The 13,006-nt window shown below is 41.4% G+C and overlaps 1 protein-coding gene across 4 annotated transcripts in view; it reads left to right on the top strand.

The window, feature by feature from the left end:
• Positions 1-13,006, top strand: part of ILRUN (inflammation and lipid regulator with UBA-like and NBR1-like domains) — a 111,756-nt gene that overhangs the window by 49,536 nt on the left and 49,214 nt on the right. For 2 of the 4 annotated variants that reach the window (XM_054490913.2, XM_054490915.2), the window contains exon 3: positions 1,567-1,764. The exons of the other annotated variants lie outside the window; for them this stretch is intronic. In XM_054490913.2, the coding sequence (XP_054346888.1) occupies positions 1,567-1,764 (198 nt within the window). The remainder of the gene's footprint in view (positions 1-1,566; positions 1,765-13,006) is intronic. 4 annotated transcript variants of the gene reach the window in all.

Here is a 13,006-nt window from a genome sequence, read left to right as displayed (position 1 = left end):
TAATGAGCCATCAGGTATGTCAAAACTGGGCACTTAGAGAGCAAGGAACTGAGGCATCTTAGAGTGCTGGTAGGAGATAAATGACAAGCACCCTCTGTTCTAAGAGTCCTGCCATGTTCAACTTTTCACAGTGGTTTATTTTTATAATGAATGTATATATTCTAAAAAAAGATATATAGAGGTTTCTGTCTACAGTTAAAAAGGAGTATATCAATTGCTGCATATTGGAGAGACTTCACAGGAAAAATCACATCTAGTTACTGTGTGGCTACCTATACCGCTTGACTAGTGGGAACTAGTCAACACATAGATTTCTCATGAATTAGTTGCATGAAAATAGGTACACAAGAGTGGGTACCGGCTGGGCGCCGTGGCTCATGCCTGTAATCCCAGCACTTTGGGAGGCCGAAGCAGGCAGATCACCTGAGGTCAGGAGTTCATGATCAGCCTGGCCAACATGGTGAAACCCCATCTGTGCTAAAAATGCAAAAATTAGGCCAGGCGCGGTGGCTCACACCTGTAATCCCAGCCCTTTGGGAGGCTGAGGCGGGCGGATCATGAGGTCAGCAGTTCGAGACCAGCCTGGCCAACATGGTGAAACCCCGTCTCTTGTAAAAATACAATAATTAGCCAGGCGTGGTGATGGGCGCCTGTAATCCTAGCTTCTCAGGAGGCTGAAGCAGGAGAATTGCGTAAACCCAGAAGGCGGAGGTTGCAGTGAGTCAGAGATTGTACCATTGTACTCCAGTCCAGGCGACTCTTTACTCTAAAGAGTTACAGGTTAAATTTAACCTGTAACTCTATAAAAATCTATCTCCCTTTGACAGGTCTGATTGACCCTCCTTCCCATCCTTTCCGCAAGTACCTCCAACTAGTGCCATTGTTCCTACGACCACAGTTCATTGATGTTATCAGGGGAGATCACCCCATTGTTTATATTTTCACCACCACCCAAGGTCTAAACTTTTACTGCCTTTTATATTCATGTGGTCTCTTGAGCTCTTGAGTATTTTATAGTTATGGACCCCAGAAGAAAAGTCATACCTCAGGCAAAAAGCAATTTTAAATTGAGAATAATACCATTGAAATTACTCCTTGTGTGTTTCATCCTCTTGTTTCTGTGGAAAAACTGTATCAGGGACAGGCAACAATCAGATATACTGTGAAAATGGACGTGTGTTACCTTTTAGTAGAGAGAGCTGTCCCCTAAACATGGGCCTGTGCTTCATCTCCATGGCTCTTCATGGACATCATTCTTAGGTTCTACAGATTCAGTGTGACGTGTGGCCAACCCTGGAGTCACCTGAAATACTTGTTGTCTTGAGGAACTGCCTTGCTTTTGCCTTATGTGCTTCTTCATAGGGTTAGACTATTGGTCAGAGGTTGCTGGTTCTGATAATTCCTTTTGATCAGTTGTGTGAGACAATATATGGCTCAGGTGTATGTGGTTAGGTTTATGTATGTATGTGAGAAAAAGAAAGAGGCCTCTTCTACAGTTTCATAATAAACTGCACCCAGCATAGGACCATTGATTGCCTAACATTTTTTTCTTTTGCTTGAACTCAGGGGCAGAGGCCTGGCCTCCAGGGGTTTGTCTTAAATATGTCGGGGGAGACCAATTTGGACATGTGAACATGGTGATGGTGAGATCGCTAGAGCCCCAAGAGATTGCAGATGTCAGCGTCCAGATGTGCAGCCCCAGCAGAGCAGGAATGTATCAGGGACAGTGGCGGATGTGCACTGCTACAGGACTCTACTATGGAGGTGAGTATGTCCTTGTGCAGCCCAGGGTAAAGGAACTGAGGTAACATCTTATAACATCCCCAGTGTTGCTCACAGAGCCTGTCAAATTGCATAACAGGGCATGGCCTCTTTTTAACAGTCACCCCATGCAGGTAAATGATTTGCATTTTATGACTAATTAATTTAGTCTAGTGCTCTTTCTTTTATCCTAGGAATATAATTTAGTGACCTGTACGAGGTATTATATTTTGCGTTCTAAATAAATATTTAGTAGTGCTGTTGTTTTTGTTATATAAACTGGAAGATACTGTAAGAATACTAAAGGCAGTCCTTGTTCTCAAAGTCTCTAGACACAAGTCATATAAAACAGATAATGCACAAAATGTGCATACTTCTTCCAACCTGCTTGTCAAACAGCTAACATATCTCACTCCCTTCTCTTTACTGCCAAACTTTTTGAGCAGTGATCTATACTCACTGTCTCTTCTTTCACATTTTCCATTCACTCTTCAACCCACTTTATCCTTTATCCACTCCCCACTCCAATGAAAGTTAATCAGGGACTACCCTGTTTCCAAATCCAATAGCCTCTTTACAGTCTTCATACCAGCTGACCTTTTAATGATCATTTGGCACCATACTACACATGTTTTTTGAAATATGTACTTTCTTAGACTCATAGGACATCTCTCCTGTTTCTGTTCCTCTTCTCTGTTCTTTCTCTGTCTTTGTCTATTCTCAACTTTACCCTGGGATTCCTAGATTCTTAGTTGGGCCTCATTCATGGTTGGTGACCTCATCCACCCATGCGGCTTCAGCTGTCACCAGTATACCATACACGGTGATGCTCAAATTAATATCTATAGCTGTGGCCTCTTTTCAGAACCCCACACCCATGTTTTAACTCATTATGGGCAGAACTTTTAACATCTCTCAGACACAATTTATATCTGCTGGGCATGGTGGCACACGCCTATAATCCTAGCACTTTGGGAGGCTGAAGTGGGAGAATTGCATGAACCCAGGGGCTCAAGATCAGTCTGGGCAAAACAGAGAGACCCTGTCTCTACAAAAACTAAAATTAGCCAGGCGTGGTGGGGTGAGCCTGTTGTTCCAGCTACTTGGGAGGCTGAGGTGGGAGAATTGCTTGAGCCTAGGAGGTCAAGGTTGCAGTGAACCATGATCACACCACTGCACTCCAGTCTGAATTACAGAGTGAGTCCCTGTCTCAAAAAAACAAAACAAAACAACCTTATATCCTTCTCATTGGCACCCCCCTGAGATAATCGGGTCAGAAACCTGGGAGCCATCATTTGTTCTGTCATTCCTAATCAGAAACTGATTCCTATTGGTTCCACTATATCCTATGTCCTGGAGATCAAAAACAAATAAACAGTAAATAGTACTTGCCTTCACAGAGCTCTTAACTGGACTCATGGCCTGTGGGCCAGTGGGACCTTTGGAGTTATTTCTAGGCGTCCTAGAATTAATGATCTCATATATGTTTTTGGAGCCAGTGGCAACTTTAGAAATGTTAATTTTAGAAAGAGTCTCATAGTGCTTATATGACATCATTCTTTGCCTAAAGCCTTTGTACCTACTGTAATGAAGCTAAACTCCTTGGCACAGGATATAAAGCTCACGATCTGGCCTGGCCTCATTTTCACTCCCATCTTCAGTCATCCCCTAACTCCCCCACAGTCAGTCCCCAAAGATGCCATATGCTTTCACTTCTCCATGCCCTTGCTCATTTGTCTCATTGCCTGATATAACCTTTTATTTAATTAAACTGCTGCTCATCCTCAAGGCCCTGCCTGAGTCACCTTTCCTCCTTGCTTCCTCCCCCTTGTCTACTCTCCCCGCTACCCTAAAAACTTCATCCCTTCCCCTTCATTAATATCATGCACATGCTTGTTGTTATATTTAACACATTGTATATTAGGTATTTGTTTTGCTTATCCTTTTATCCTACGAAATTGTGAACAATTTGTTGAATAATTGAATAATCACGTATGAAAATGCAGAGAGGTTTTTTGTCCCTTCCCTGTAGGACTCCATTTTCAGGCAGTATCTGCTAAGAATCCCCTTGACCTGGGATTGGAAGTTGTTTCTCCCACTGCTGAGCTCCTTTATATTAGCTCTTCACCTCTCACTCCTTTGTTTCTTCTCTTGGCACTTTACGTCTTTCTACCCATTTAATTTGATAAATGTCTAATGTCATCTTTAAAACTGAAGGTGACACATGGCTGGTTTATCTTTGTTACTCTCAAAAATGTTGAGCTTAATGCAGAATGGAGAATGGCTACTTAGTAAATTTTTTAAATACATGCTACCATTTTTAAGGGGAGGAGAAGACAATATACATGACTTAAAAATAAAAAAATCCCTTTGATGAAAAAATACTACTTCTCAGTGTTCCCTAGTGGTTAAGAATGCTAGTCTTGTTTTTTGTGTGTGTGTTTTTAGTGTTAAATTTAAAATAATTATCACTATGTGGGACATTACATTTTATACCCATAGCAACTCTCTCAAATTCAAAAGTAGTTGGAATATAAATATGAGGGGACTTTAAAAAGATCTTGGAAAAATGGAATTAAAAAATAAAAGTAAAGGCCAGGTGCAGTGGCTCAAGCCTGTAATACAGCACTCTGGGAGGCCGAGGTGGGCATATCACTTGAGGTCAGGAGTTCAAGACCAGCCTGGCCAACCTAGTGAAATCCTGTCTCTACTGAAAATACAAAAATTAGTCTGGCGGGTGGCTCAGGCCTGTAATCCCAGCTACTCAGGAGGCTGAGACAGGAGAATTGTTTGAACCTGGGAGGTGGAGGTGGCCGTGAGCCAAGATCGCGCCACTGCACTCCAGCCTGGGCAACAGAGTGAAGGCTTCATATCAAAAAAAAAAAGATAAAAATAAGATATATAAACTGTATTTCTCAACATAAGCTTCATCAAGTTCAAGACACTTTTGTAAGTAATGATAACAGCCATTTAGTCCATCCCCAAAGAACTGAGGGTCCTAGGAATTTAACCATGTAAATGCAGGGTTTTTTTACATTATTAACTGAAGAAAACTGGGTGTCCATTAAAGATTTTTAAGACTAGGACACAAAAAGAAGGTAGAAGGAGCCAAATCAGGACTGTAAGGTGGATGCCTAATAATTTCCCATGGAAACTGTTAGAAAATTGCCTTTGCTTGATGAGAGGAATGAGCAGGAGCATTGTCATAGTGGAGTAGATCTTTTTCTACTAAAGTTTTGGCTGAGTTTCTTAAAACTAACACACACACACACACACACACTTTTTTTTTTTTTTTTTTTTTTGAGATGGAGCCTTGCTCTTGTTGCCCAGGCTGGAGTACAGTGACATGATCTTGGCTCACTGCAACCTCCACCTCCCAGGTTCAAGTGATTCTCCTGCCTCAGCCTCCCGAGTAGCTGGGATTACAGGCGCTCACCACCACACCTGGGTAATTTTTTTGTATTTTTAGTAGATGCGGGGTTTCACCATGTTGGCCAGGCTGTTCTTGAACTCCTGACCTCAGGTGATCTGCCCACCTTGGCCTCCCAAAGTGCTGGGATTCCAGATGTGAGCCACTGCGCCCGGCCTCTCTCTCTTTCTTTCTTTCCTTTTTTTTTTTCCCTTGGTCACCCAGGCTGGAGTGCAGTGGAACGATCATAGCTCACTGCAGTCTCAAAGTCCTGGGCTCAAGTGATCTCTTGCCTCAGCCTCCCAAGTAGCTGAGACTACAGGCATGTGCCATCATGCCTTTTTTTTGGGGGTGGGGGTAGAGATGGGACCTCCCTATGTTGCCCAGGTTGGTCTCAATTCCTGGACTCAAGTGGTCCTCCCACCTCAGCCTCCTAAAGTGTTGGGATTACAGGCGTGAGCCACTGTGCCCAGCTCTCAGAACACTGTTATTATTCTTCGGCCGTCTAGAAAGTTGACAAGCAACATATCCTGCGGAGCCAAAAAAAATTGTTGCCATGACCTTTGCTCTTGACTGGTCCACTTTTGCTTTGACTGGCCCTCTTCCACCTCTTGGTAGCCATTGCTTTGATTGTGCTTTGTCTTTAAGATCACGGTGGTAAAGCCGTGTTTCATCTCCTGTTATAGTTATTTGAGAAATACTTCAGGATCTTGATCCCACTTGCGTAAGATTTCCATTGAAAGCTCTGCCCTTGTCTGCAGCTAATCTGGGTTTAACAGTTTTGACATCCATTGATTGGAAAGTTTGCTCAACTTTAATTTTGTAGTCAGAACTGTGTAAGCTGAATCAGTTGAGATGTCTGTGGTGTTGGCTGTTGTTTCTGCTATTAATCATTGGCTCTTGTTCAGTTAGAGCATACACAAGATTGTTTCCTCCAAAATTAATGTGGATGGTCCGCTGTTATGGGCATCTCCAGCGTCATGTCATCCCTCTTAAAACAGGTTATCCATTTGTAAACTGCTGATTTCTTTGGGGTGTTGTCCCCATAAACTTTTTGTAAAGCATCAATGATCTTCCATAGTGGATTCAAACTTCACTATGAATTGGATGTTTGCCCTTGCTTCAATTTTAGCAAAATTCATAGTGCTCTGATAGGGGTTTTTTTTAAACTGATGTCTTGTCCTTAGTGCCTCAAACTAGGTGCTGTTCAGATTTGTTATAATAAGCTAGTATGAGTTTACTTTGATGCAAAAAAAAGTTGAAATCCATGCATACTTTTTCATAATACTCATTTTCCATGAATTTTTTCTTTTTCTTTTTTTTAAATTTAATTTTGTGCTTACCCACCATGAACTTTTTGAAGATGCTTTGTATACTAGCCTTGGGGCAAAAACATTAAAATTTTAACTTAACGCCCCTAATTTTAACTTAACAACCCTTTTTTGGTCTTAATAGTCTGTAAGTTGTTTCTCAGGACTTTGTGGAATCTGATGCCTTCAGGGGATTTTAATAATTCATCTGATTTTGTAGTTTTCAAGCATTTTTGTTAAGCTATGGAACCTTTTCCTTGACAGAAGTATATATGAATGCCTCCTTGTAAAATGGGAAAGGATAAAAATGAAATGTTTCGTTGAATTGGGGGCTTCCTTGGCTTATGTTTCCCAGCCCTTGTGTGTCTGGGATGACCGCTGGAGCTTTGTGGGGTATAGTTTGCCAACCTTTATCTGCTCCAGTGAACAGTTTAATTCCATTTTATAAAGCACTGTATTTCATTGAATCCAAATTATTATTGGTTGTAAAACATACCCTAGTATCAGTAACAGAAAGAGAATAGATTATGTATACAACCATAGCCATGAGCACATGGAAAAAAATAAACTTCTGTAATAACCATGATTGGCTCACTCGGCTTACTAGCTTATTGAGTGTAATATAGTGGTTAAGAGTGTGAACTGTGGGACTCTGTTGCCTAGGCACAAACTTGGACAAATTAGGTAACTTCTCTGGACCTCATCTTTCTGTTTTAACAACAAAAGATTGCTTTTTGGAGGTTTCTGTTTTTGGTGGGGTGGTTGTTTCTATAATTTGCTTTTTTTTTTTTTTTTTTTTGAGTTGGAGTCTTGCTCTGTCGCCCAGGCTGGAGTGCAGTGGCGTGATCTCGGCTCACTGCAACCTCTGCCTTCCAGGTTCAAGCGAGTCTCTTGCCTCAGGCTCCCGAGTCGCTGGGATTACAGGCACGTGCCACCATGCCCGGCTAATTTTTGTATTCTTAGTAGAGATGGGGTTTCACCTTGTTGGCTAGGCTGGTTTTGAACTCTTGACCTTGTGATCCGCCTGCCTCAGCCTCCCAAAGTGCTGGGATTACAGGCATGAGCTACCGTGCCCGCTGCTTCTGTAATCTTTAGATGGTCTTCTTGAGAAAGAATCTGTTCCCTTTATTCATTCATTCATTCATTCATTCATTCATTCATTCATTTGAGACGGAGTCTCGCTCTGTCACCAGGCTGGAGTACAGTGGCGTGATCTCAGCTCACTGCAACCTCTGCCTCCTGGGTTCAAGCAATTCTCCTACCCCAGCCTCCCAAATAGCTGGGACTACAGGTGCGCGCCACCACACCTGGCTAATTTTTGTATTTTTAGTAGAGACAGGGTTGCATCATGCTGGCTAGGGTGGTCTCAATCTCTTGACCTCGTGATCCGCCCACCTCGGCCTCCCAAACTGCTAGGATTACAGACATGAGCCACCGCACCCGGCCCACTCCCTTTATTTTTATAATAGCTCTTAGATTATTTCAGTTCACGTTTCCTCTTAGAATTTTTGCTCTGTTCAGTCAGTTACAGGTCTCCTGTAAAAGGTCTCCTCCACCCTGTTTCAGCCTGGTTGTGCTCTCTCAGAGTTTCTCAGTGGGCGTGCTTTCGGCATGTGGTGTGGACACTTCTTCACTGTGTGGGGCATATTACAAGACCTCTGGCTTCCTCCCACTAAAGATTCGTGGCTTCACCTATTTATCTTGATAACAAACACTGTCCCCCACCACACAAATTTCTAGCTCGCTTGGTCCAAAACTAATAAGTATCTGATTTTTGGCAGATTTATTTTCAAGCCCTAGCATCTTTTTTTTCCTCGACTTTGATACCCTTTCCCACTCCACCCCACCAAAGGATTAGCTTCTTAGCTTTTATCTAAGTAGCAAATACTAACAAATAGTAGAAAGTACTAACAAATTCTAGTACTTACTATTTGCCAGGTATTATTTTGGGCTTTTTGCATATGTTACCTTGCGAAATATTAGCTGCATTTTATGGATGAGAAAACTAAAGACCAGAGAGGCTTAAGGTCTAGTAAAAGTTGTAAATTAGTTATGAATTATAGTTATAAATTAACAAAAGTAATTTTATTATCTTTATCATTAATTTGGCTGTCACTACTATATGGGGTTCAGAGGGAAACTGGTTCTAGGGTGTTAATACTTGTTAGAGTTTAGTGAGGGTGGAGTATATGGTCGCGAAGTCCTCTCTCTACTTCCAGAGTGAGTGGGCGTTGAGGTGGAGTTGAGATTGACAGGGCTATTCTTAGGTAGTTGGGTGTCAGTTTTCCCCAGAGAGTTCCTGCCTGCTAGAAGATACTCAGTTCTATAGGACGTTGGACTCTGGGCAAAGGGTAAGCAGCATGAGTGATTGTCCCTGTTTTAGCCTGGATGCCAGTAGTAATATGCTTCATCTCCTACTAACAGAGTGTGCCTTCCAGATTTCCAAAGGACAGATTTACCCTGTACCATGATGGTTTCCTCTAACTCTCAGAGTTCTAGTTGTGAAATAAGCTAAGTCAAGTGATAGTCTGATTATCTTGCACTTATGGGGGATTCCACTACTTGAAGTAGTTCTTGTTAAATACCTCATATGGGTCCCTAGGGACATTTGACATGTCGAGTAAATAACCTATGCATTATTCATTTGGTTTCTCAGAGTTTAGAAATGAAGCTCCCCTTATGAAGGTCCCAAACCACAATGTCCCACATGTTAGGAAACTTATTGGGTGCTCTATGTAAACTACACTGTTTATTTCCCAAAACCTTTGTAAATTCTTCCTTTACTTTCTCCATTTTATAGCATGTCCTCCCTAACCAGGTAATATGGGACTTTCCTTATTTCTTGCTTGTGTTTTAGTAACATCATGTTATAAAAGAAGCTGTGGTTTCATACAAACTTCTTCATACTAGAATCCATGATGTCTTCTACTCACATGCTATTCTGCCTGACATTTCTCCCAGTTATCTTGCCCTTTTGCCTATTAACCCCACCTTTAGAACATTGTTCTTTTATGTTGACCTCAAAAAGGCTTCATCTGCTTCTAGAAGATCCTCCATAAGATGCTCACTGTTTCAATTCTGATCTTTAGAATTCTCTAATACCAGAAATATGAGTAGCCCTTGAAAATAAGATTCCATTTTTGTTTTTTTTCTTTTTTGAGAGAGGGTCTTGCTTTGCCACTCAGGCTGGAATGCAGTGGTGTGATCACGGCTCACTACAGCCTTGACCTCCTAGGCTCAAGCAGTCCTCCCATCTCAGCCTCCCAAGTAGCTGGGACCACAGGCATGGGTTTTTGTTTTTGTTTTTGTTCTGTAGAGACGGGGTTTTGCCAAGTTGCCCAGGCTGGTCTTGAACTCCTAGGCTCAAGTGATCCTCCCACTTCAGCCTCCGAAAATGCTGGGATTACAGGCATGAGCCACAGCAACCTGCCAAATTTCATTTTTGATAAGAGAAATGCTAGCCTAAGTTGTGACTTGTATGGAAAATGTTTTAGAAGGAATGTTTCAAAATGTAAATGAGATCTGAAATTCTAAAATATTATGTTATGAGATGATAGGCTATTTCAGCTTTGAAGAAGGAAACCTGCCGTCAGTTGCACTGCCACCAGGTGGTGGTGATTGTTTGTTTGGTGGTCATTTCCAGATACTTCTGTGTGAGTCAAAGTCGGTATGAAGGCCCCGCATGGTGGCTCATGCCTGTAGTCCCAGCACTTTGGGAGGCCGAGGCAGGTGGATTGCCTGAGCCCAGGAGCCCAGGACCAGCCTGGGCAACATGGTGAAACTCCATCTCTACCAAAAATACAAAAAATTAGCCGGGCATGGTGGCACGCACCTGTAATCCCAGCTACTTGGGAGGCTGAGGTGGGAGTACTGCTTGAGCCTGGGAGGTGGAGGTTGCAGTGAGCCGAGATCACTCCATTGCACTCCAACCTGGGTGACAGAGTGAGGCCCAGTTTCAACAACAGCAACAACAACAGCAACAACAACAGCAATGTGAAATGACTTTACTGTTCATATTAACCTCTAAAATGCATATATGTGGGTCTTGAACCTTCTATGGGCCATCAGAAATTTAAAAATCCGATGAAACAGTGATCCTTTTTAAAGTGTAGTAATTAACAAGATATTGAATGTCCAGGCAGTAAAGCATCAAATGTTTTCACTGCCTAGTCACTCGGCTGTGAGTAGTGTTAATGTGTGCTGTTAATGCTAATGATGTTTGCTTTAAAATTAATTTTCTTACTCTTCTGCATACCATACACATGTATAGAAAAGGATTTGGTAGAGGGCAAAAATATAATTTGAAAGCTGCACCTTTTTTTAGTCATGGTAGCCAGCGCCCTTCTGTTAAACAGAACCTTCTTTAGTCTGAAATGTTGGATTCCAGAAATTCTGAATTTAAGGGAGTAGTGATATTTCCTTAAAGAATTTTTAAAATCAAGTAAAATTCTGTATTAAAATACTAACATACTTACTGTTAAAAGGAAAATAAATAGTTGTAAAGCCATTGACTTTTTTAAAGATTACATATTTCAGCATAATTTGTATCTTAATATAATCCTTAACTTTTTTGTATATACGCATTAGTAAGGACTATAGCTTAGGCTGGATCTAGTTAAAGTGTTTTACTTACTTAGGGAATATAGCCCTGTCAGAGTAAAACATTTGCAAATAGAACTTACTGCACTTCCCCAGTTCTGAAGTGACAGTAATTTTAATATGCATTCTTGGTTTAATGATTACTTTCCTTGTAGGGGAGAGAGGTAGAGCCACTGCCATATTAAATGAAAACATTAGATGGTCCATCTTGATTTCAGAGATATTAAAAATGAATAAAAAGGTAATACTTAAAAATTAGATATGTATGTTTTCTCTTTACAAAAAAAAAATATGTTGACATATATGCTGAAACCATTTCAGGTAAGAAATTCTTAAGAAGGTTTCACTGAATTGTTGTGTGATGGGAGTTTTTAGTAAGTGCCATTGTGTACACTTGCCCCTAGATCAGACTAGAACATGTTTCTTATAAATAAGGAAGTAAGCATAATTGACTTTTATTCAAATTATCAGTATATGCTATAAAACTAATGTGTGGTTATTTTTTAACATAATGATGATTGGTATCTTAAACAGTGTATAGGGCTTTTAAACTTTAATAGCTTAGTTTTTGATGCAGTTTATATTCCTTAATTACTGTTCAGAATGTAGTCATAACTTCATTCTTAGAAACCTCACATTACTCTGGGGATCTTTGAAGAGGATAATCTCCTATTGAAAAGCAGATTGCATTCTGTTCCTGTAATGATGGTTTGACACCAGCCTTATAATGATGTAATGGGTTTTACCTTGAAATGGCAAGGATATTTTTCGGTTAGAAATTAATTAGTTCTGTAATTTTTATTTTGAAAAAAATCTTTCGTTAGCTTTTTATTTTTCTCCTTTTATTGTTAAAGAGCTTATACTTTCCTTTATTTACAAAGGGAATGTCATTGTTGGACATTCAGTCCCAAGAAAGAATGTTGTGAGCCTACTGGCCTCTGGATTTTTATTTTATTTTATTTATTTATTTATTTTGATATAGAGTGTCTCACTCTATCACCTAGGCTGGACAGTGTCAGGATCATAGCTCACTGTAGCCTTGAACTCCTGGGCTCAAGCAGTCCTCCCACCTCAGTCTCACAAGTAGCTGGGACTACCTACCTGGCTAATATTTTTAAAACCTTTTTTGTGGAGCTGGGGTCTCACTGCATTGCCAGGGTTGGTCTATAATTCCTGGCCTCAAGCGATTCTTCCTCTTCGCCTCCCGAAGTGCTGGGAATACAGATGTGAACCACTACGTCCAGTATGGATTTCGCTTTGTAGTAACTAATGTCCTTCCAGTTTCTTCTTAAGATTTCCAGGCCCAGTGTGGTGACTTACACCTGTAATCCCAGCACTTTGGGAGGCTGAGGCGGGTGGATCACCAGAGGTCAGGAGTTCAAGACCAGCCTGCCCAACATGGTGAAACCCCACCTCTACAAAAATACAAAAATTAGCTGAGCATGATGGTGGGTACCTGTAATCCCAGCTACTCGGGAGGCCGAGGCAGGAGAATCACTTGAACCCAGGAGGCCAAGAGGCAGAGGTTGCAGTGAGGCGAGATTGCGCCATTGCATTGTAGCCTGGGCAACAGAGCGAGACTCTGTCTCAAAAAAAAAAAAAAAAAAAAGATAGTTCTAAGAGTTTTCTTTCTTTCTTTCTTTTTTTTTTTTTTTTTTGAGACAGGGTCTCACTCTGGTTGCCCAGGCTGGAGGAGTGCAGTGGCACGATCTTGGCTCACTGTAGCCTTGACCTCCCAGGCTCAGGTGATTCTCCCACCTCAACCTCTCAAGTAGCTGGGATTACAGGCACGCGCCATTACACCCCGCTAATTTGTATTTTGATTAGAGATGGGGTTTTGCTATGTTGCCCAGGGTTGTCTCAAACTCTTAGACTCATGCAATCCACCTGCCTCGGCCTCCCAGAGTGCTGGGATTACAGACGTGAG

The sequence above is a fragment of the Pongo pygmaeus genome, chromosome 5, assembly GCF_028885625.2.
Source record: "Pongo pygmaeus isolate AG05252 chromosome 5, NHGRI_mPonPyg2-v2.0_pri, whole genome shotgun sequence".
NCBI lineage: Eukaryota > Metazoa > Chordata > Mammalia > Primates > Hominidae > Pongo > Pongo pygmaeus.
The sequence above is the reverse complement of the archived record's forward strand: the minus strand, read 5'-3'. Positions and strand labels throughout refer to the sequence as shown.